This window comes from Coregonus clupeaformis, chromosome 1, assembly GCF_020615455.1.
Source record: "Coregonus clupeaformis isolate EN_2021a chromosome 1, ASM2061545v1, whole genome shotgun sequence".
Lineage (NCBI taxonomy): Eukaryota > Metazoa > Chordata > Actinopteri > Salmoniformes > Salmonidae > Coregonus > Coregonus clupeaformis.
In genome coordinates, this window is record NC_059192.1 from 79,371,846 (window position 1) to 79,396,645 (window position 24,800).

General features: G+C 43.8%; 1 protein-coding gene across 1 annotated transcript in view; it reads left to right on the forward strand.

The window, feature by feature from the left end:
• Positions 1 to 24,800, forward strand: part of LOC121584038 (cartilage acidic protein 1-like) — a 71,097-nt gene that overhangs the window by 16,873 nt on the left and 29,424 nt on the right. Inside the window, exons 3-5 of the mRNA XM_045224970.1 lie at positions 3,761 to 3,957; positions 4,464 to 4,600; positions 16,981 to 17,137. Coding sequence (XP_045080905.1) covers positions 3,761 to 3,957; positions 4,464 to 4,600; positions 16,981 to 17,137 — 491 coding nt within the window. The remainder of the gene's footprint in view (positions 1 to 3,760; positions 3,958 to 4,463; positions 4,601 to 16,980; positions 17,138 to 24,800) is intronic.

Genomic DNA, 24,800 nt, shown 5'->3' on the forward strand with positions numbered 1-24,800 from the left:
GGTCCCAAGTCGATGGATCTGATCATCCTGGCTGCGGACGCGCTCCTCCAACGACTCAGGCGCTGCTGTTGCTCCTGCTGACTCCATGGGAAGGTGTGTAATTCTGTCAGGGTATCTGATGCGGATGTGGTGCGGAATCAAGTGCAGGACACAGGAGCTAAGTCAAACCAGTCTTTACTTGAAAAGACAAAATAACAAACGGGTCTAACCAACCCGGAGGCGAACAATACGCAACAGTGCGTAAAACACAAAACCGACTGCGCACGAAAACAACAGTGCGACGGTACACACTAGCGACTGGCAAAAAGTGAACAGCACCAACAGACAGGTGAAACCAATTACACACAACACATGACAGAAACAACAAGAACTTATAGGACACATAATCAACACTAAACATGAACAGGTGTACCAAACAGACCAAACCCAACAAACATCGAAAACAAAGAACGGTGGCAGCTAGTACTCCGGAGTTGACGACCGCCGAAGCCTGCCCGAACAAGGAGGAGGAGCAGCCTCGGCCGAAACCGTGACAACATGCTGTTGTGCAAATGGAATAGACAACAGGTGGAAATTATAGGCAATTAGCAAGACACTCCCAATTAAGGACTAGTTTTGCAGGTGGTGACCACAGACCACTTCTCAGTTCCTATGCTTCCTGGCTGATGTTTTGGTCACTTTTGAATGCTGGCGGTGCTTTCACTCTAGTGGTAGCATGAGACGGAGTCTACAACCCACACAAGTGCCTCAGGTAGTGCAGCTCATCCAGGATGGCACATCAATGCGAGCTGTGGCAAGAAGGTTTGCTGTGTCTGTCAGCGTAGTGTCCAGAGAATGGAGGCGCTACCAGGAGACATGCCAGTACATCAGGAGACGTGGAGGAGGCCGTAGGAGGGCAACAACCCAGCAGCAGGGCTGCTACCTCCGCCTTTGTGCAAGGAGGAGCAGGAGGAGCACTGCCAGAGCCCTGCAAAATGACCTCCAGCAGGCCACAAATGTGCATGTGTCTGCTCAAACGGTCAGAAACAGACTCCATGAGGGTGGTATGAGGGCCCGACGTCCACAGGTGGGGGTTGTGCTTACAGCCCAACACCGTGCAGGACGTTTGGCATTTGCCAGAGAACACCAAGATTGGCAAATTCGCCACTGGCGCCCTGTGCTCTTCACAGATGAAAGCAGGTTCACACTGAGCACATGTGAGAGACGTGACAGAGTCTGGAGACGCCGTGGAGAACGTTCTGCTGCCTGCAACATCCTCCAGCATGACCGGATTGGCGGTGGGTCAGTCATGGTGTGGGTGGCATTTCTTTGGGGGGCCGCACAGCCCTCCATGTGCTCGCCAGAGGTAGCCTGACTGCCATTAGGTACCGAGATGAGATCCTCAGACCCCTTGTGAGACCATATGCTGGTGCGGTTGGCCCTGGGTTCCTCCTAATGCAAGACAATGCTAGACCTCATGCTGGCTGAGTGTGTCAGCAGTTCCTGCAAGAGGAAGGCATTGATGCTATGGACTGGCCCCGCCCGTTCCCCAGACCTGAATCCAATTGAGCACATCTGGGACATCATGTCTCGCTCCATCCACCAATGCCACGTTGCACCACAGACTGTCCAGGAGTTGGCGGATGCTTTAGTCCAGGTCTGGGAGGAGATCCCTCAGGAGACCATCCGCCACCTCATCAGGAGCATGCCCAGGCGTTGTAGGGAGGTCATACAGGCACGTGGAGGCCACACACACTACTGAGCCTCATTTTGACTTGTTTTAAGGACATTACATCAAAGTTGGATCAGCCTGTAGTGTGGTTTTCCACTTTAATTTTGAGGGTGACTCCAAATCCAGACATCCATGGGTTGATACATTTGATTTCCATTGATAATTTTAGTGTGATTTTGTTGTCAGCACATTCAACTATGTAAAGAAAAAAGTATTTAATAAGATTATTTCATTCATTCAGATCTAGGATGTGTTATTTTAGTGTTCCCTTAATTTTTTTGAGCAGTGTACATATGAGATGGGTAATGCAAGATATGTAAACATTATTACGATAGTATAGAATACATTCCTCCTACAGATAACCATTAACTTCTGGTGTAGAAACGAGACTATGGCACTCCTCATTTCCATAGGAAAGCTGATGATTAACTATAATATGTTCTGACAGTATTTACACGTCCTGCATTCCTCTCTTTCCCTCTGTGACATGGTTAAGGATATTTCTAGTTTAAAAGTCAGAACCCATCAAGGTAAGGGGAGGGGTTAAAGTTAGGGGAGGGGTTAAAGTAAGGGTAAGGGGAGGGGTTAAAGGTTTAGGGTTGGGATGTCCCAAGGATGATGGATAGCACTGACCGTCAGATAAGTCTCCATAAATGACAGGTTTACTCTTTGTTTGACCTCCCATCATCTCTCTGCTCCATCTATTGCCTATAACATCCAGCCTTTAACATCTACAGCCTATAACAAACAGCCTATAACATCTATGGCCTATAACATCCAGCCGTTAACATCTACAGCCTATAACAAACAGCCTATAACATCTACGGCCTATAACATCCGGTGCGTCAATTTAAGTAACATTAAAAAAGCTAGAGATATCCGTTTTTTTGCATGGTCTGCATCTCAATCCACCACATCTGCCTATGTCGCCCTTCCACATCTGTGATGGAAAGTGGCAGAGCTACAGCACTGTTTCAGACCAAGAGACATCCGGAAAATCCGTCTTCTCACAAAAACACCTGTAGCTACTGAACGGTTTGGCCTATAAACTAATACCATTCTATATAGATGGAGAACACGATGGTGTTCTCCATTTTGCTCTACGACCCCCACAAGCCCCACGGGACTCATCTGAAATCAGTAACGCTGATGTGTCAACTTTTGTCTGTAGTGTCCGAACCATTTGGGCTACAAACTAATATGACCCCACTGTAGAAAGGGGAGACTTTCACGAACACGATGGTGTCACAGGACTCGTCTAAAGGTAACCTATAGAAATGAATGGAAGTATGGAGGTAGTTTAGTGCCTACAAAAATATTTCCTAAACTTTCTTATATTTCCTAGATATAAGACAGACACATCAAAAACGTATTATTATAAATAATTTTTGTTATATTTTTGGGGGATACCTAAAGGGGTCCTAAAATTCAAAATCAAATAGCTACATTATCCATGGTATGAACTTCTTAAAACAATTCCATATGTCAGCTTATAAATCCCCCCCCCCCAGCCTATAACGTCTACGGCATATAACATCCAGCCTTTAACATCTGCGGCATATAACATCCAGCCTATAACTACTGTAGTAACTACAGACGGTTTTAGAAATTGACTTTTCTAAGGGAACTCTCATGAACCTTAGATGGGACTTGAACATTTTCATTTCATTATAAATACCTGAAGGTAAGAGACATAAACTGGTGTTTGCTAATACCTCAACTTTAGCTCAGAGGGTTAACACGATCTTGAGGCGATTTAATACAAGAAGGCAATTACTCCCTGTTGTTCCCCCATGATTGATTGATGGTTTTAGGTGCAGCCCTATGGGCGACATTTAACTCTTCTTAAAACAGGTACTATTTGCCCTAACAATACCTCACAAATCTTCAAGTGGGATCTCTCAAAACTTCCGTTAGAATAGTGTCCATGAGAAGGTAATTATTATTTATGCAAATATTGCAACTCTGAGCCCTGTAACTCAGTTGTTGCTATTGCTCAAAGGGTTTACATGATGTGCAGCCTTTAACTCTGTTGTTGGTCTCTCACAGATACAACGGTCCCAACCTGGTTCTGAAGTACGACAAGCAGAGGAAGAGACTGGTCAACATCGCTGTTGACAACCGTAGCTCCCCTTTCTACGCTCTGAGAGATCGCCAAGGCAACGCCATCGGAGTGACAGCCTGCGACATTGATGGAGACGGAAGAGAGGAGATCTATGTGCTCAATACCAACAACGCCTTCTCAGGTACACACACACACAGAGAGATGCATGCACATGTTTAAGCATACATTCATACACATACACCCGCACACGCACTAACACGCACACACACAAGTATACACACACATACACACGGATCACGTCCTCTCATCTCTCTGCAGACACTAACACAGAAGGGAGGATCAATATAGCAGAGATAAACATTTCTAATCACAGACTTCATCAGGTAACAGATAAGGACTTTGTGTCGCTATAAATCTTCTGAGAGTTTATAGGACTGACTGCCAAAAGTACAATATCACAGCTTTATCATTTTCTCTTTACTTTTTTACCCCCAAAATGGTTGTATAGGATTTTAGATGTTTTATCTTAATTTAAATCTAAAATATTTCCTCTCCTCTCCTCTCCTCTCCTCTCCTCTCCTCTCCCTCTCCTCTCCTCTCCTCTCCTCTCCTCTCCTCTCCTCTCCTCTCCTCTCCTCTCCTCTCCTCTCCTCTCCTCTCTTCTTTCTCTCCTCTCCTCTCCTGAAGGTCGCGCCACCTACTCTGATAAGCTCTTTAAGTTCCGTAATGGCCGGTTTGAAGATCTGTTAAACGACGACATTAACGAACACCGTGATGTAGCCAACCGCTTGGCTGGACGATCTGTAGCCTGCATAGACCGAAAGGTACAGGAGCTACACACGCATAGCACCTGCACACACACACACACACACACACACACACACACACACACACACACACACACACACACACACACACACACACACACACACACACACACATGCACGCACAGACTGAGAAACACATTCACACTGCAGAACTCACTATACACAGCTCTCTCTAAACAGATTGTCTTTCTATGTCAGTTTCTGTCTTTTACACCCCATTACTAACCTCTTACAGTGGGGAAAAAAAGTATTTAGTCAGCCACCAATTGTGCAAGTCCTCCCACTTAAAAAGATGAGAGAGGCCTGTAATTTTCATCATAGGTACACGTCAACTATGACAGACAAAATGAGGAAAGAAAATCCAGAAAATCACATTGTAGGATTTTTAATGAATTGCAAATTATGGTGGAAAATAAGCATTTGGTCAATAACAAAAGTTTCTCAATACTTTGTTATATACCCTTTGTTGGCAATGACACACGTCAAACGTTTTCTGTAAGTCTTCACAAGGTTTTCACACACTGTTGCTGGTATTTTGGCCCATTCCTCCATGCAGATCTCCTCTAGAGCAGTGATGTTTTGGGGCTGTCACTGGGCAACACGGATTTTCAACTCCCTCCAAATATTTTCTATGGGGTTGAGATCTGGAGACTGGCTAGGCCACTCCAGGACCTTGAAATGCTTCTTATGAAGCCACTCCTTCGTTGCCCGGGCGGTGTGTTTGGGATCATTGTCATGCTGAAAGACCCAGCCACGTTTCATCTTCAATGCCCTTGCTGATGGAAGGAGGTTTTCACTCAAAATCTCATGATACATGGCCCCATTCATTCTTTCCTTTACACGGATCAGTCGTCCTGGTCCCTTTGCAGAAAAACAGCCCCAAAGCATGGTGTTTCCACCCCCATGCTTCACAGTAGGTATGGTGTTCTTTGGATGCAACTCAGCATTCTTTGTCCTCCAAACACGACGAGTTGAGTTTTTACCAAAAAGTTCTATTTTGGTTTCATCTGACCATATGACATTCTCCCAATCCTCTTCTGGATCATCCAAATGTACTCTAGCAAACTTCAGACGGGCCTGGACATGTACTGGCTTAAACAGGGGGACACGTCTGGCACTGCAGGATTTGAGTCCCTGGCGGCGTAGTGTGTTACTGATGGTAGACTTTGTCACTTTGGTCCCAGCTCTCTGCAGGTCATTCACTAGGTCCCCCCGTGTGGTTCTGGGATTTTTGCTCACCGTTCTTGTGATCATTTTGACCCCACGGGTTGAGATCTTGCGTGGAGCCCCAGATCGAGGGAGATTATCAGTGGTCTTGTATGTCTTACATTTCCTAATAATTGCTCCCACAGTTGATTTCTTCAAACCAAGCTGCTTACCTATTGCAAATTCAGTCTTCCCAGCCTGGTGCAGGTCTACAATTTTGTTTCTGGTGTCCTTTGACAGCTCTTTGGTCTTGGCCATAGTGGAGTTTGGAGTGTGACTGTTTGAGGTTGTGGACAGGTGTCTTTTATACTGATAACAAGTTCAAACGGGTGCCATTAGTACAGGTAACGAGTGGAGGACAGAGGAGCCTCTTAAAGAAGAAGTTACAGGTCTGTGAGAGCCAGAAATCTTGCTTGTTTGTAGGTGACCAAATACTTATTTTCCACCATAATTTGCAAATAAAAAATCCTACAATGTGATTTTCTGGATTTTCTTTTCTCAATTTGTCTGTCATAGTTGACGTGTACCTATGATGAAAATTACGGGCCTCTCTCATCTTTTTAAGTGGGAGAACTTGCACAATTGGTGGCTGACTAAATACTTTTTTTCCCCACTGTATCTCATTTGAGCATATCAACAATAACTCAGGCTCTCTGTTTGTCTCTTCTCCAAGCCCATATTATGGTGTGGGTTTTATGTTTGTGTGTGTTTCTGTGTGTGTGTGTGTTTGTGTGACTGTATGTGCGTAGTCATAATTCATGCTTGCTGTGTGTCCCGCCCTCCTCAGTGTGTGTTATGACAGTTCATTAGAAGAGAGATGTGGTGTTCCGTCTCCTCTTTTGCTCAGTGCACCGCTGTAATTACAAAACAATGTGCTCGTTCATTCTACAGACAGACATACAAGGGGAGAAATGATGTCTACACACATTTATACGCACAGACATGCATACACACAAAATACAAACACACAGACAAACACACACATTTAAACGAACACACATGCATGCACGCATGACACACACACACACACACACACACACAGTAAGATAAAGTGGCAATGGATGTCCAGTGTATGGGCCAAATGGAGATCGGCAGACCAGCATATTTCTGTAATCATGACTGCAGTCCTCTCTACACCCCCCTTCCCCCCTCGCTCTCTCGCTCTCTCTGTGTCAGGTTGAGGGATAAAGCTGTTACCCAGTGAGGTACAGTACGGACAGTATTAGAATCGATTTTCTGACTGCAGTCTCATCTGACTGGGCATGGGAGAGGAGCCAAACCCATAGGAAAGAGATCTCCTTTTAATATGACAGTACCTTTAGAATGGTCCAAACTCTTAGTCTCCTTGAGTGTTTGTATTGTGTGTGCGTACTGTGTGTATGTGTGTGTTTGCGCACGGGCGTGTGTGTGTGTGTGTTTATTTCATGAGATGGATGAGAGAATAAAGCATTTTCCTTTAGCTGTAAAAATCCACCTCTCCTATACTTTCTGAGATTACCTTCTTATTCTCCCATCCACAGTTGGAGTTAAGTTAACGGCAGTCATTGATGAGCAGGGTGTGAGCCCACCTCATGTAATGGAGATTTCTCATCATTACACTGTAATATGATATTTAATATATCAATTATAGCCCCATTGGACCAGCATCACAAGGTTAGAAAGACCACTGGTGCTGGTGTTATATACAAAATTGCTATCTAAATTTGACCAGTTTCTCACAGCAGGAAAATAATCCTGCAGCAACAGGAAACTTGAATTATTATGTGGAATATAATTAATGGCCATTTTTGTAGGGGTTGATACAAGTTTTTAACATAAAATATCTTGCCGGTCAAATGTATGCATGTGTATATTTATAAATAAATGAATATGCCTTCGGAAAGTATTCAGACCACTTGCCTTTTTCCACATTTTGTTAGGTTACAGCCTTATTCTAAAATTGATTAAATAGTTTTTTCCCCAACATCAATCTACACACAATACACTAATGATAAAGCAAAAACTGGAAATATCACATTTACATAAGTATTCAGACCCTTTACTCAGTACTTTGTTGAAGCACCTTTGGCAGCGATTACAGCCTTGAGTATTCTTAGGTATGACGCTACAAGCTTGGCACACCTGTATTTGGGGAGTTTCTCCCACTCTTCTCTGCAGATCCTCTCAAGCTCTGTCAGGTTGGATGGGGAGCGTTGCTGCATAGCTATTTTCAGGTCTCTCAGAGATGTTTGATCGGGTTCAAGTCCAGGCTCTGGCTGGGCCACTCAAGGACATTCAGAGACTCGACCTGAAGCCACTTCTGCGTTGTCTTGGCTGTGTGCTTAGGGTCATTGTCCTGTTGGAAGGTGTACTTTCGCCCCAGTCTGAGGTCCTGAGCGCTCGGGAGTAGGTTTTCATCAAGGATCTCTCTGTACTTTGCTCCGTTCATCTTTCCCTCGATCCTGACTAGTCTCCCAGTCACTGCCACTGAAAAACAACCCCACAGCATGATGCTGCCACCACAATGCTTCACCATAGGGATGGTGCCAGGTTTCTGTAGCTCAGCTGGTAGAGCACGGCGCTTGAAACGCCAAGGTAGTGGGTTCGATCCCCGGGACCACCCATACACAAAAATGTATGCACGCATGACTGTAAGTCGCTTTGGATAAAAGCGTCTGCTAAATGGCATATTATTATTATTATTATTATGTTTCCTCCAGACGTGACGCTTGGCATTCAGGCCAAAGAGTTTAATCTTGGTTTCATTAGAACAGAGAATCTTGTTTCTCATGATCTGAGGGTCTTTAGGTGCCTTTTGGCAAACTCCTAGCAGGCTGTCATGTTCTGCATGCAAGAGTGTGCCAAAATTCCTCCACAGCAATGTGAGAGACTGATCAACAACTACAGGAAGCATTTGGTTGCAGTTATTGCAGCTAAAGGCGGCACAACCAGTTATTGAGTGTAAGGGGCAATTACTTTTTCAAAGAGTGGAATTGGGTGTTAAATAACTTTGTTAATTAATGTAAAAACAATAAGTAGACATTTGTTTTGTTATTTGTAAACTCAGGTTCCCTTGATCTAATATTAGGTTTGGGTTGAAGATCTGATAACATTCAGTGTCACAAATATGCAAAACTAGAGAAAATCAGAAAGGGGTCAAATACATTTTCACGGCACTGTGTGTGTATATATATTTATATATATATATATATATATATATATATATATATTCAGTACCAGTCAAAAGTTTGGACACACATACTCATTCCAGGGTTTTTCTTTATTTTTACTATTTTCTACATTGTAGAATAATAGTGAAGACATAGAAACTATGAAATAACACATATGGAATGATGTAGTAACCAAAAAAGTGTTAAACAAATCAAAATATATTTTATATTTGAGATTCTTCAAATAGCCTCCCTTTGCCTTGGCATTCTCTCAACCGGCTTCACCTGGAATCTTTTTCCAACAGTCTTGAAGAAGTTCCCACATATGCTGAGCACTTGTTGGCTGCTTTTCCTTCACTCTGCGGTCCGACTCATCCCAAACCATCTCAATTGGGTTGAGGTCGGGGGATTGTGGAGGCCAGGTCATCTGATGCAGCACTCCATCACTCTCCTTCTTGGTGAAATAGCCTGGAGGTGTGTTGGGTCATTGTCCTGTTGAAAAACAAATGATGGTCCCACTAAGCCCAAACCAGATGGGATGGCCTATCACTGCAGAATGCTGTGGTAGCCATGCTGGTTAAGTGTGCCTTGAATTCTAAATAAATCACAGACGGTGTCACCAGCAAAGCACCCCAACACCATAACACCTCCTACCCATGCTTTACGGTGGGAACTACACATGCGGAGATCATCCGTTCACCCACACTGCGTCTCACAAAGCCACGGCGGTTGGAACCAGAAATCTCCAATTTGGAGACCAGACCAAAGGACACATTTCCACCGGTCTAATGTCCATTGCTCGTGTTTCTTGGCCCAAGTAAGTCTCTTCTTCTTATTGGTGTCCTTTAGTAGTGGTTTCTTTGCAGCAATTAGACCATGAAGGCCTGATTCATACAGTGTCCTCTGAACAGTTGATGTTGAGATGTGTCTGTTACTTGAACTCTGTGAAGCATTTATTTGGGCTGCAATTTGTGAGGCGGTTAACTCTATTGAACTTATCCTCTGCAGCAGAGGTAACTCTGGGTCTTCCATTCCTGTGGCGGTCCTCATGAGAGCCAGTTTCATCATAGCGCTTGATGGTTTTTGCGACTGCACTTGTAGAAACTCTCAAAGTTCTTGAAATGTTCAGTATTGACTGAACTTCATGTCTTAAAGTAATGATGGACTGTTGTTTCTCTTTGCTTATTTGAGCTGTTCTTGACATAATATGGACTTGGTCTTTTACCAAATAGGGCCGTCTTCTGTATACCCCTACCTTGTCACAACACAACTGATTGGCTCAAACGCATTAAGAAGGAAATAAATTCCACACATGAACTTTTAAGAAGGCACACCTGTTAATTGAAATGCATGCCAGGTGATTATCTCATGAAGCTGGTTTAGAGAATGCCAAGAGTGTGCAAAGCTGTAATCAAGGCAAAGGGTGGCTATTTGAATAATCTCGAAGATAACATTTGTTTTTATTTGTTTAACACTTTTTTGGTTCCTACATGATTCCATATGTGTTATTTCATAGTTTTTATGTCTTCACTATTATTCTACAATGTAGAAAATAGTAAAAATAAAGAAAAACCCTTGAATGAGTAGGTGTGTTCAAACTTTTGACTGGTACTGTATATGTACGACCCAGAGTCTGCAACACCACCAAGCAAGCGGCACCATGAAGACCAAGGCGCTCTCCAAACAGGTCAGGGACAAAGTTGTGGAGAAGTACAGATCAGTGTTGGGTTATAAAAAAATATCAGAAATCCCACGGAGTACCATTAAATCCATTATTAAAAAATGAAAGAATATGGCACCACAACAAACCTGCCAAGAGAGGGCCGCCCACCAAAACTCACGGACCAGTCAAGGAGGGCATTAATCAGAGAGGCAACAAAGAGACCAAAGATAACCCTGAAGGAGCTGCAGAGCTCCACAGCAGAGATTGGAATATCTGTCCATAGGAACACTTTAAGCCATACACTCCACAGAGCTGGGCTTTACAGAAGAGTGTCCAGAAAAAAGCCATTGCTTAAAGAAAAAAATAAGCAAACACGTTTGGTGTTTGCCAAAAGTCATGTGGGAGACTCCCCAAACATATGGAAGAAGGTACTCTGATGAGACTAAAATTGATGGCTTTTTGGCCATCAAGGAAAACGCTATGTCTGGCACAAACCCAACACCTCTAATGACCATGTGAAGCAATGTGGTGGCAGCATCATGCTGTGGGGATGTTTTTCATCGGCAGGGACTGGGAAACTGGTCAGAATTGAAGGAATGATGGATGGCGCTAAATACGGGGAAATTCTTGAGGGAAGCCTGTTTCAGTCTTCCAGAGATTTGAGACTGTACACCAGCGGAACCCATCCAACTTGAAGGAGCTGGAGCAGTTTTGCCTTGAAGAATGGGCATAAATCCCAGTGGCTAGATGTGCCAAGCTTACCCCAAGAGACTTGCAGCTGTAATTGCTGCAAAAGGTGGCTCTACAAAGTATTGACTTTGGGGGTTTGAATAGTTATGCATGCTCAAGTTTTCTGTTTTTTAAATCTTATTTCTTGTTTGTTTCACACCCAAAAATGTTTTGCATCTTCGAAGTGGTAGGCATGTTGTGTAAATCAAATGATACAACCCCCCCCCAAAATCCATTTTAATTCCAGGTTGTAAGGCAACAAAATAGGAAAAATGCCAAGGGGGGTGAATACTTTTGCAAGCCACTCTATCTGTACTCCTGGGGGTACCTCGTCCATCCACAGGGGGTACTTGGAAACACTCATAAGATCATAGGCCTACGGATAAAATGCACATTAAGGGATTACTTTTGGGGTACTCCGGCCATAGCGAAAAGTGATTGGGGTTACAGTTAACCCAAAAAGTTTGAGAATGACTGGTGTAATATATTTGCTGTTTGGGAATATCGATCAATCAATCAATCAATCAATCATGCAAAGGCTTTGACACATTTTATAGTGAAAGAGTGGGGAGAAAGGATCAAAATTCCAAGGCTACTTGTGGTGTTGTAATGTATTTGCTCAAGCAAAATCGATCAGTCAATCAAGTTATCAATCAATCAAACTTCAAGATCATATCAGACAAAGGCCACTGAAAGAGTGGGGGAAAAGAGAAAAAAAAAGGTAGAAAGATGAATGTGTTTTGTGTTATTTACTTCTAAATAGACCTCTATCACTCACTCAGAGATATAGTTACTCATCTAGACCACTTCATCTTTCTTAGTCTCCTTCAGGGTGTGTGTGTGTGTGTATTTCGCATACGTGCCTCTGTATGTGTGTGTGTGTGTGTGTGTGTGTGTATTTCGCATACGTGCCTCCGTATATGTGTGTGTGTGTGTGTGTGTGTGTGTGCATGCCTCCGTATGTGTGTTTTAGTCTCCTTGGGAGGGAAGTGCCATCATTTGTCTTTTCCAAACTGATGAAGGGAAGCTATTGATTTAAGATATGTGAAAGTGATAGATGACACTGAAACAGTAACACTTTCAGAAAATGACTAGTGACCGAAAATGAGCTTTGGGGTAAAGAGCTATCTGGAAACGATTGACACTTTTAGCTCCAAATGTGAATATTTGGTCCTACCCGAATGTCAAAGTTGATTTGTTGACTGTAATAGCCTCCCTAAGTCAAACAACGTCACAATGCGAAATGTCTTCAAAACACGCACATGTCCACTCAGCCATACATGCATGCATGCACACACACACACAACCACACACATTATGTATAGTCTCCTGATCCGTAATGACTGTTTACAGAAAAGAGCGTGAGTGAAGCATCATTACTGAAAACCACTGACTTTTAACACCAGTAACTAATTTTCAATGGCCTTGGAGCCTGCAGCACAAAATCGTACTTGGGTGCAGTGTGTGTGTGTGTGTTTGTTTCTATTACCTGAGATGGATGTGCTGAGAGAGTAAGCTGTGACGATCTGATGCTGGTGGTGACATTCCTTAACAGTCATTTTCCTTTTAGTCCTGCAGTGGAAATTATATTAGCTATATATTTAGTCACATGCACAGGGTCACAGATGTAGTTACAGTGAAATTCTTAAGCTCCGAGCTCCAGGATGTCCGGGGGCAGGAGGGGGACGGGGGACTAATGGTGGCTATTCAGCAGCCTGATGGTCTGGGGGTAGAAGCTATTGGCCAGTCTCTTAGTTTTAGCCATGATGCTCCTGTACTGCCCGTGTCTGAGTGATGGATGTGGGGAGAACAGGCCGTGGCTCAGGTGGCTGATGTCCCTGATGATCTTCTTGGCCTTCCTGCGACACCTGGTGTTGTAGGTGTCCTGGAGGGCAGGCAGTGTGCACCCAATGGTGCGTTTGGCTGAGCGTACGACCCTCTGTAGTGGCTTGTGGTCTGCGGCATTGGAGTTGCCATACCAGGCTATGATGCAGTCCGACAGTATTCTCTCAATGGTGCTCCTGTAGAACACTGTGCGGGCCCTCGGGAACAGGCTGAATTTCTTCAGCGAACTTGATGATGGAGTTGGTACTGTGTGAGGCCATGCAATCGTGGGTATACAGGGAGTACAGGAGGGGAATGAGGATGCACCCTTGTAGGGCGAGCTGTAGTCGATGAACAGCATCTTCACATATGCATTCCTCTTGTCCAGGTGGGTGAGGGCAGTGTGCAGGGCAATGGCGATTGTGTCGTCCGTGGATCTGTTGGGCGGTAGGTGAATTGGAGAGGGTCGAGTGTGTCGGGGAGGGAGGAGGTGATATGGTCTTTGACTAGCCACTCGAAGCACCTCATGATGCTACAGGTCGGTAGTCATTCAGGTCAGTTACTTTCCCTTTCTTCGGCACGGGATGATAGTGGACATGTTGAAGCAGGTGGGGATAACGGCCTGAGCTAGAGAGAGATTGAAAATGTCAGAAAACACAACAGCTAGCTGGTCTGCACATGCTCTGAGGGTGCGGCTAGGGATGCCGTCTGGGCCGGCAGCCTTGTGAGGGTTAACACGCTTGAATGACTTACATACGTCCTCTGTGGAGACCGTAAGCATGTAGCCCTCGTTGTCCTCAGGGGCTCTCCTTGGCAGCTCAGAGCCGTTATGCTCGAAGCGTGAGAAAAGGGTGTTTAGCTCATCCGGTAGGGCGGCGTTGGTGTCCGCAACATGACTGGCTTTCTTTTTGTAATCCGTCATCGTTAAAGCCCCTGCCACATATAGTGCATTGGGAAATTATTCAGACCCCTTCACTTTTTCCACACTTTGTTACGTTACAGTCTTATTCTAAAATTGATTAAATCGTTTTTTTCCCTCTCATCAATGTACTCACAATACCGCATAATGACAAAGCAAAATGTATTTTTTAAAGCAAATGTATTGAAAATAAAAACTGAAATATCACATTTACATAAGTATTTAGACCCTTTACTCAGTACTTTGTTGAAGCACCTTTGGCAGTGATACAGCTTTGAGTCTTCTTGGGTATGACGCTACAAGCTTGGCACACCTGTATTTGGGGAGTTTCTCCCATTCTTCTCTGCAGATCCTTTCAAGCTCTGGCTGGGCCTCTCAAGAACATTCAGAGACTTGTCCCGAAGCCATTCCTGCGTTTTCTTGGCTGTGTGCTTAGGGTTGTTGTCCTATTGGAGGGTGAACTTTCGCCCCAGTCTGAGGTCCTGAGCGCTCTGGAGCAGGTTTTCATCAAGAATCTCTCTGTACTTTGCTCTGTTCATCTTTCCCTCGATCCTGACTAGTCTCCCAGTCCCTGCCGCTGAAAAACATCCCCACAGCATGATGCTGCCACCACCTTACTTCACCGTAGGGATGGTATTGGCCAGGTGATGAGCAGTGCCTGGTTTCCTCCAGACGTGACGCTTGGCATTCAGGCCAAAGAGTTCAATCTTGGTTTCATCAGACCAGAGAATCTTGTTTCTCATGGTCTGAGAGTCCTTTAGGTGCCTTTTGGCAAACTCCAAGTGGGCTGTCATGTGCCTTTTACTGAGGAGTGGCTTTCGTCTGGCCACTCTACCATAAAGGCCTGATTGGTGGAGTGCTGCAGAGATGGTTGTCCTTCTGGAAGGTTCTCCCATCTCCAAAGTGGAACTCTGGAGCTCTGTCATAGTGACCATCAGGTTCTTGGTCAACTCCCTGACCAAGGCCCTTCTCCCCTGATTGCTCAGTCTTCCATTTAAGAATGCTTCAATGCTTCAGAAATGTTTTGGTACCCTTCCCCAGATCTGTGCCTTGACACAATCCTGTCTACGGACAATTCCTTCGACCTCATGGCTTGGTTTTTGCTCTGACATGCACTGTCAACTGTGGGACCTTATATAGACAGGTGTGTGCCTTTCCAAATCATGTCCAATCAATTGAATTTACCACAGGTGGACTCCAATCAAGTTGTAGAAACATCTCAAGGATAATCAATGTAAACAGGATGCACCGGAGCTCAATTTCGAGTCTCATAGCAAAGGGTCTGAATACTTATGTAAATAAAGTATTATTATTTGTATATTTTTGTATACATTTGCAACAATGTATAAAAACCTGTTTTCGCTTTGTCATTATGGGGTATTGTGTTTAGATTAATTTAATCCATTTTACAATAAGGCTGTAACGTAACAAAATGTGTAAAGATGTAAGTGGTCTGAATACTTTCCGAATGCACTGTACATCTCGTATCTGATCCGCTGAATTCCTCCTCCACTTTGTCCCTATACTTGTGTCTCGCCATCTTGATCGATCTGCATAGGTCATATTTGTACTGTTTTACCATAGAATTGTTTATACAAAAGCTGTGTGTATGTGTGTGTGTGTGTCTGCGTGCTTGCGTGTGTGCCCATGCACCTGTTTGTATGTGTGTGTGTGTGTGCGCATGCTTGCATGCGTGCATCCGGGCCTCTTTATTCGCGTGTATATATATGTATATACTGTATTCTAGTCATTGCTCATCCTATGTAAGTACTGCTGTACACACCTTTTCTATTCATATACTGTCCATACTGTACACACCATTATATTTATTCTTAATTTCTTAATTTTTACTTTGGATTATGTGCGTATTGTTTTGTTTTGTTTTCTAGGTATTATTACTGCGCTGTTGGAACTAGAAACATATACATACAAGTATTTTATATGGAAATCTGTGTACGCGACCAATAAACTTTGATTTGATGTGTGTGTGTGTGTGACTGTAAGGGCCAGTGGGTAAATTAGCTCATTGGAATGGTAGTGTGTAATCTATTAGGGTGGTTCCGTCTGTGCCTTTGTGTCTGCAGGGACCCTCACTGATAATGGAGTGTGAAATTAACCTCCAAAGGGATGAAGAGAAGGATGGAGGGAGGAGAGAGAGAATGAGGGAGAGAGAGGAGGGAGGAGAGAGAGAATGAGGGAGAGAGAGAAGGAGGGAGGAGAGAGAGAAGGAGGGAGGAATGAGATGGAATATGTGTGGGGAATGAGGGAACAAGGATAAGGGTTGAGTTAGATGAGTGAAAGATAGGGGTCTAGAGTTCCAACCTTTTTGTGCAGTCTATGGTTCCAACTTTTCATGTCTCTCCTTCCTTATGGAACTGGGTGTGATGCCATGGACAATGTTTGTTCACATCGCTTACTTAAATCTCTTGTCCAAATAATGTATTCTCCTTTTATTTTACATTTTAGTCATTTAGCAGACGCTCTTATCCAGAGCAACTTACAGTATTTTTAATACTGGCCCCCTGTGGGAATCAAACCCACAACCCTGGCGTTGCAAACGCCATGCTCTACTAACTGAGCTACCGGCCATTCCCTCCCCTACCCTGGACCAATTGTGTGCTGCCCCATGGGTCTCCCGGGCGCGGCCGGCTACAATAGAGCCTGGATTCGAACCAGGATCTCTAGTGGAACAGCTAGCACTGCGATGCAGTGCCTTAGACCACTGCGCCACTTGGGAGGTGTTATATGTTGCATATCGTTATGCCATCTTCTAAATACTGTTACAAACTTCACCTATGTTCTTCTCTTCAGACTTGGTGGTTTTGATAACCAACTTTACCAGTGGTAACTTAACTCTAACTCAAAGTCCATGTCTTCTTGTCTCTAGGGTACAGGTCGTTATGCCATCTACATAGCTAACTATGCCAGTGGTAACGTGGCTCCCCATGCCCTGATAGAAATGGATGAAGCTGCCAGTGACCTCTCCCGAGGCATCATCGCCCTGTCCAACGTCGCAGAGCAGGCTGGAGTCAACAAGTTCACAGGTAGAGCTGTGTGTGTGTGTGTGTGTGTGCATGTGTGCGCATGTTCTGTGTGTGTGTGTGTGTATTATCAGTGTGTGTGTGCGCGTGTGCATGTGTGTGTCTGTGAGTGTGCAACAAATTGTCACAGTCTCACTTCAGTATTCAACGTTTGTCCAGGGGGGGATAAACATAAAAACTCAAGGTTTAAGTTTAGGCATTCATTCCGACTGGTTCAGGTAAGGGTTAAGGTTTGGAATAGTGGTGAGCGATTAACCGAAATGTCAGTTATTTTTTGTTTTTTAAAGAACTAGTTGACCGATGTCAGTTCAATTATTTGAATTCCATTTCATATTAAATTTTTTGGTGAACTCAATGCGCACATTGCGCAGTTTCTGTAGAGATAAAGCAGATCAAGCCCGAACTCTGCGATGCAGTAGGCAGTTATAGTTTGCAACAGGCCAATATTCAACATAGTTTCATGCAGAAAATGTTGTAATTAACTACAATGACCATAATCCATTGTGTGCCTACTTGTCCGGTCTGTGTTTCTTTTACATCTGCTACGTAAAATACAGAAGAATGCGCTATCGAGAAAGACAGAGCAGTTACTTAGCGAGGTACAGTGCCTTGCAAAAGTATTTATCCCCCTTGGAGTTTTTCCTATTTTGTTGCATTTGTTTTATTTGAATTTCATCTAATAGACATACACAAAATAGTCCAAATTGGTGAAGTGAAATGAAAAAAATAACTTGTTTAAAAAAATTATCAAAAATAAATACCGGAACCCTAAGCAAGGGGCACCACCAAGCAAGTGGCACACCATGAAGACCAAGGAGCTCTCCAAACAGGTCAGGGACAAAGTTGTGGAGTACAGATCAGGGTTGGGTTATAAAAAAATATCTGAAACTTTGAACAGCCCAAGGAGCACCATTAAATCCATTATAAAAAATGGAAAGAATATGGCACCACAACAAACCTGCCAAGAGAGGGCCACCCACCAAAACTCACAGACCAGGCAAGGAGGGCATTAATCAGAGAGGCAACAAAGAGACCAAAGCTAACCTTGAAGGAGCTGCAAAGCTCCACAGCGGAGATTGGAGTATCTGTCCATAGGACCACTTTAAGCCGTACACTCCACAGAGCTGGCCTTTATGGAAGAGTGGCCAGAAAAAAGCCATTGCTTAAAGAAATAATTAAGTCAACACGTTTGGTGTTCGCCAAAAGCCATTTTCTGGTGCTATTATAGATCCTTTTTTTAATGGTTCTTAAGAGACCTTAGGAAAGGGTTCTTTATAGCACCATACAGGTTCCATTTAGAACCTTATTAGCATGGTTCTTTATAGAACCTTCAAAAAAGGTTCTATATAGCACCAACAAGGGATCTGCTATGGCTGCAACCCTTTTTGGTGCCAAATAACTCTTATTTGGCACTATATAGAACCATTTGATTTTAGTGTGTGGGATTGAACCCGCGATTCTCAGAGCAGTAGCTCGTGGTTGAAGGCCTTCCTATATACCCATCCACAACACCCTAGCTAGCCGCGAGCCTACTATATGTAATAGGCGCTCACATTGCCCCTAGTGGACGGTATTGAAGGCATCTCCCGACATCCTTGGGACATGGACAAACTTCTAATACTGCAGTGGATCTGGTGTGACCTGGCTGGTGTGTGTGTGACTAGCCATGTTCTTTGTCCCGAGCATGATTTACAGAGCGACCATGTCCCACTGAAATATAGACCTCTTTACTACAGACACACCTCTAGGAGAGAGAGAGAGAGAGAGAGAGAGAGAGAGAGAGAGAGAGAGAGAGAGAGAGAGAGAGAGAGAGAGAGAGAGAGAGAGAGAGAGAGAGAGAGAGAGAGAGAGAGAGAGAGAGAGAGAGAGAGAGAGAGAGAGAGAGAGAGAGAGAGAGAGAGAGAGAGAGAGAGAGAGAGAGAGAGAGAGAGAGAGAGAGAGATTGTGATTTTTTGGCCCTGTCAGCTGTTTACTCCATTCAAAGTCATGAAGTAAGGGAGTGTACAGTAGGAGAGGAGAAGAGAAGGACGACACGCACATACATCACCCTGGACTGGCTCAATGGGCCACAGATGACATTACTCACAGCTTAGTAGAGCTCCCTATAGACCTACAGCAGCCCTGTGTCCCTGACTCCTTTGATCAGTCTGTGTTCGTGCGTTTGTGTGACAGTGAGTAGAACGGACAAACCCTGAATCCCAAATGTACTCCTAGCCCCACTTAGGTCTAGATCTAAGAAGATTGGATAAGTGTAAGCAATATCATTGGTAGCTCCATATATTCCTCTGATAGGCAAGGTAGAAATATTCCTAATTTGCATATACAGTTGAAGTCGGAAGTTTACATACACTTAGGTTGGAGTCATTAAAACTTGTTTTTAAACCACTCCACAAATTTCTTGTTAACAAACAATAGTTTTGGCAAGTCGGTTAGGACATCTACTTTATGCATGTAATTTTTCCAACAATTGTTTACAGACAGATTATTTCACTGATAATTCACTATATCACAATTCCAATGGGTCAGAAGTTTACATACACTAAGTTGACTGTGCCTTCAAACAGCTTGGACAATTCCAGAAAATGATGTCATGGCTTTAGAAGCTTCTGATAGGCTAATTGACATAATTTGAGTCAATTGGAGGTATACCTGTAGATGTATTTCAAGGCCTACCTTCAAACTCAGTGCCTTTTTGCTTGACATCATGGGAAAATCAAAAGAAATCAACCAAGACCTCAGAAATAAAATTGTAGACCTCCACAAATCTGGTTCATCCTTGGGAGGAATTTCCAAACCCCTGAAGGTACCACGTTCATCTGTACAAACAATAGTACGCAAGTATAAACACCATGGGACCACGCAGACGTCATACCGCTCAGGATGGAGACGCGTTCTGTCTCCTAGAGATGAACATACTTTGGTGCGAAAAGTGCAAATCAATCCCAGAACAACATCAAAGGACCTTGTGAAGATGCTGGAGGAAACAGGTACAAAAGTATCTATATCCACAGTAAAACGAGTCCTATATCGACATAACCTGAAAGGCCGCTCAGCAATGAAGAAGCCACTGCTCCAAAACCGCCATAAAAAAGCCAGTCTACGGTTTGCAACTGCACATGGGGACAAAGATCGTACTTTTTGGAGAAATGTCCTCTGGTCTGATGAAACACAAATATAACTGTTTGGCCATAATGACCATCGTTATGTTTGGAGGAAAAAGGGGAGACTTGCAAGCCGAAGAACACCATCCCAACCGTGAAGCACGGGGGTGGCAGCATCATGCTGTAGGGATGCTTTACTGCAGGAGGGACTGGTGCACTTCACAAAATAGATGGCATCATGAGGAAGGAAAATTATGTGGATATATTGAAGCAACATTTAAAGACATCATTCAGGAAGTTAAAGCTTGGTTGCAAATGGGTCTTCCAAATGGAAATGGACAATGACCCCAAGCATACTTCCAAAGTTGTGGCAAAATGGCTTAAGGACAACAAAGTCAAGGTATTGGAGTAGCCATCACAAAGCCCTCAATCCTATAGAAAATGTGTGGGCAGAACTGAAAAAGCGTGTGCGAGCAAGGAGGCCTACAAACCTGACTCAGTTACACCAGCTCTGTCAGGAGAAATGGGCCAGAATTCACCCAGCTTATTGTGGGAAGCTTGTGGAAGGCTACCCGAAACAAGTTAAAGGCAATGCTACCAAATACTAATTGAGTGTATGTAAACTTCTGACCCACTGGGAATGTGATGAAAGAAATAAAAGCTGAAATAAATCATTCTCTCTACTATTATTCTGACATTTCACATTCTTAAAATAAAGTGGTGATCCTAACTGACCTAAGACAGGGAATTTTTACTAGGATTAAATGTCAGGAATTGTGAAAAACTGAGTTTTAATGTATTTGGCTAAGGTGTATGTAAACTTCCGACTTCAACTGTACCTATCCAATCCTCTCAGATCTACACAATTGCCTAGGAGATCAGGGCTAGGGGTTGATTTGGTCTAGGTAAGCAGTTAAATTGCTAAACCAGGTTTTGTTGTCCTGGGATTGCACACAGATATGGTGACCACTGCTGTAGGAAGGCATCCAAACACTAGGGGGCAGAGTGTTCAGAGTGGGGTAGATTAACTGTCTGCCATCACGGTTTCATCTTGATCTAGAGGCCTTCATCTAATGCTCATTAATCACACTGGAGGAGGAACAGACAGTGAGCTTGTATTTTTAATCGTAACATCGTCCTGAGGGGGGTAGTTCATATTTTATGACCTAAAGGAGACAGTGGTGTTTGTCTGAACTGATAGAGAGAGATAGTCAATCAACAGATAACACCGTGACACCAGGGTGACTCTGCAGATTGTAAGACTGAGTCCCGACTCACCCCCCACATCCCTCCCCACTCCTACTCCCCCTGGCCCCTTGCTCTTCTCCCTTCAATATGTGTTGTCCCAATATAGAGGGGACAGATATTATACAGGGACCATTATGGGGGGGTGGTTCGACCCACTTCATCCAAGGCAGCATCGGTGCAAGATTAAGAGCAAAGTGGTTTGAGCAATTAATAGGGCTTTTGGCTTCAATAAATGAACTGTATGGTACAGGGTGTGTGCATGTGTGTATCTGTGCTAACAAGATCTCACGGTTTTACCAATTTGACTTCAGATTCTAACGTTTATCCACATTTCTCCAAACGTAAAATTTAGAAGTTGCTCCAAATGTCAAATTTCAAAGTGTTTTTGAGACAATGGGTTGCTCCTCCTACTCAGCATCATTCTTTTAATCAAAACGTCACATTTCAAATCTAATGGTTAAGGTTTTGGAAAGGGTTAAAACATTTGGTTCTGAATGGTTAAGGGTTACATTTTGAGATAAGGTTAAAACAAAATAAAATAAAATGAGTGTCTACCACTGGGATTGAACATACTACCTTCGGATCAGGAGATTACGCCTATATGCCACACCTGTCCACAGTGCCTGAGCAAAACCCAAGCATACTTAATGGTAATAGTGCTCACTGTTGCCCCTAGTGGCCGGTTTTGAAGTCATTCCCGATGTCCTCTGGACATGGACAGGCGTTACATTTCTAAGTCAATCTTCAGCGATCTGGCATATCTGTGCATGTGTGTGTGAGTGTGCATTTTTGCATGCATGTATCTTCGTGTGTGTGTGTATGTGTGTGTGTGTGTGTGTATGTGGTCATGCTCCCTGTGATGTGTTGGCAATTGGCATGCTTTCTCTCTGTGAGGTATGTGTCAGCAGAAAGCCCTATGTCCCATTCAGGGGAAATGGCCTGGAAAGACGAATGATCTCTCTGATCGCTTTTCTGATGGAGCCTGCTCTCTCCTTCTTTCCTCTCTCTCTCTCTCTCTCTCTCTCTCTCTCTCTCTCTCTCTCTCTCTCTCTCTCTCTCTCTCTCTCTCTCTCTCTCTCTCTCTCTCTGTGTGTCTCTCCTTTCTGTTCTCTCTCTCTCTCTCTCTCTCTGTGTGTCTCTCCTTTCTGTTCTCTCTCTCTCTGTGTCTCTCCTTTCTGTTCTCTCTCTCTCTGTGTCTCTCCTTTCTGTTCTCTCTCTCTCTGTCTCTCCTTTCTGTTCTCTGTTCTCTGTTCTCTGTTCTCTCTCTCTCTCTCTCTCTCTCTCTCTCTCTCTCGCTCTCTCTCTCCTTTCTGTTCTCTCTCTCTCTCTCTCTGTGTCTTTCCTTTCGGCTCTCTCTCTCTCTCTCTCTCTCTCTCTCTCTCTCTCTCTGTGTGTCTCTCCTTTCTGTTCTCTCTCTCTCTGTGTCTCTCCTTTCTGTTCTCTCTCTCTCTGTGTCTCTCCTTTCTGTTCTCTCTCTCTCTGTCTCTCCTTTCTGTTCTCTGTCTCTCTCTCTCTCTCTCTCTCTCTCTCTCTCTCTCTCTCTCTCTCTCTCTCTCGCTCTCCTTTCTGTTCTCTCTCTCTGTGTCTTTCCTTTCGGTTCTCTCTATCTCTCTCTCTCTCTGTGTGTCTCTCCTTTCTGTTCTCTCTCTCTCTGTGTCTCTCCTTTCTGTTCTCTCTCTCTGTCTCTCCTTTCTGTTCTCTCTCTCTCTCTCTCTCTCTCTCTCTCTCTCTCTCTCTCTCTCTCTCTCTCTCTCTCTCTCTCTCTCTCTCTCTGTGTGTCTCTCTTTTCTGTTCTCTCTCTCTCTCTCTCTCTCTCTCTCTCTCTGTGTCTTTCCTTTCTGTTCTCTCTCTCTCTCTCTGTGTGTCTCTCCTTTCTGTTCCCTCTCTCTCTCTCTCTCTCTCTCTCTCTGTGTCTCTCCTTTCTGTTCTCTCTCTCTCTGTGTCTCTCCTTTCTGTTCTCTCTCTCTCTGTGTCTCTCCTTTCTGTTCTCTCTCTGTGTCTCTCTCTCTCTGTCTCTCCTTTCTGTCTCTCTCTCTCTCTCTCTCTCTCTCTCTCTCCCTCTCTCTCTCTCTCTCTCTCTCTCTCTCTCTCTCTCTCTCTCTCTCTCTCTCTCTCTCTCTCTCTCTCTCCCTCTCTCTCTCTCTCTCTGTCTCTTACTCTCTCTCTCTGTGCTCGTCTCTCTCTCTCTCTCTCTCTCTCTCTCTCTCTCTCTCTCTCTCTCTCTCTCTCTCTCTCTCTCTCTCTGTGTGTCTCTCCTTTCTGTTCTCTCTCTCTCTCTCTCTCTCTCTCTCTCTCTCTCTCTCTCTCTCTCTCTCTCTTCTCTCTCTCTCTCTCTCTGTCTCTCTCTCTCTCTCTCTCTCTCTCTCTCTCTCTCTCTCTCTCTCTCTCTCTCTCTCTCTCTCTCGCTCTCTCTCTCTCTCTCTGTGTGTGTCTCTCCTTTCTGTTCTCTCTCTCTCGATGTCTCCCTATCCCGCACTATCCCCCTCTTTCCTCCCCAGTGGTTGGAACCGAAATTTCAGTGCCTTCAGAAAATATTCACACCCCTTTACTTTTTCCACATTTAGTTGTGTTACAAAGTGGGATTAACATTTATTTAATTGTCATTTTTTGTTAACGATCTACACAAAATACTCTGTAATATCAAAGTGGAAGAAAAATTCAAACATTTGTAAAAAAGCCATAGATTTTCAAGCAAATTTAAGTCAAAACTGTAACTTGGCCACTCAGGAACATTCACTGTCTTCTTGGTAAGCAACTCCAGTGTAGATTTGGCCTTGTGTTTTAGGTTATTGTCCTGCTGAAAGGTGAATTAATTTCCCAGTGTCTGCTGGAAGGCAGACTGATCCACATTTTCCTAGAGGATTTTGCATGTGCTTAGCTCCATTCCGTTTATTTTTTATCCTGAAAACCTCCCCAGTCCTTAACGATTAAAAGCATACCCATAACATGATGCAGTCACCACTATGCTTGAAAATATGGAAAATGTTACTCAGTAATATGTTGTATTGGATTTGCCCTAAACATAACACTTTGTATTCAAGACAAAAAGGTTACTTGCTTTACCACATTTTTTTCCAGTATTTCTTTAGTGCATTTTTTAAACATGAAATAACTTCCCCAATCAGTGCAGCTAGAGCAGCTTGCTATGGAGCGGGTAAGCGCTTTAATCTTTATAGTAAAGTCGTTAAGAGCAAATTGTATTTTGCCGTAAAAGCATGCACTGTTAAAATAAAGTGTTTCGTAACACTGAAACTAGTGGCAACTGAGCTGCCACCAACGTTAAGGAGACGAAACCTTAACTTTGCTGGAATTCTGAA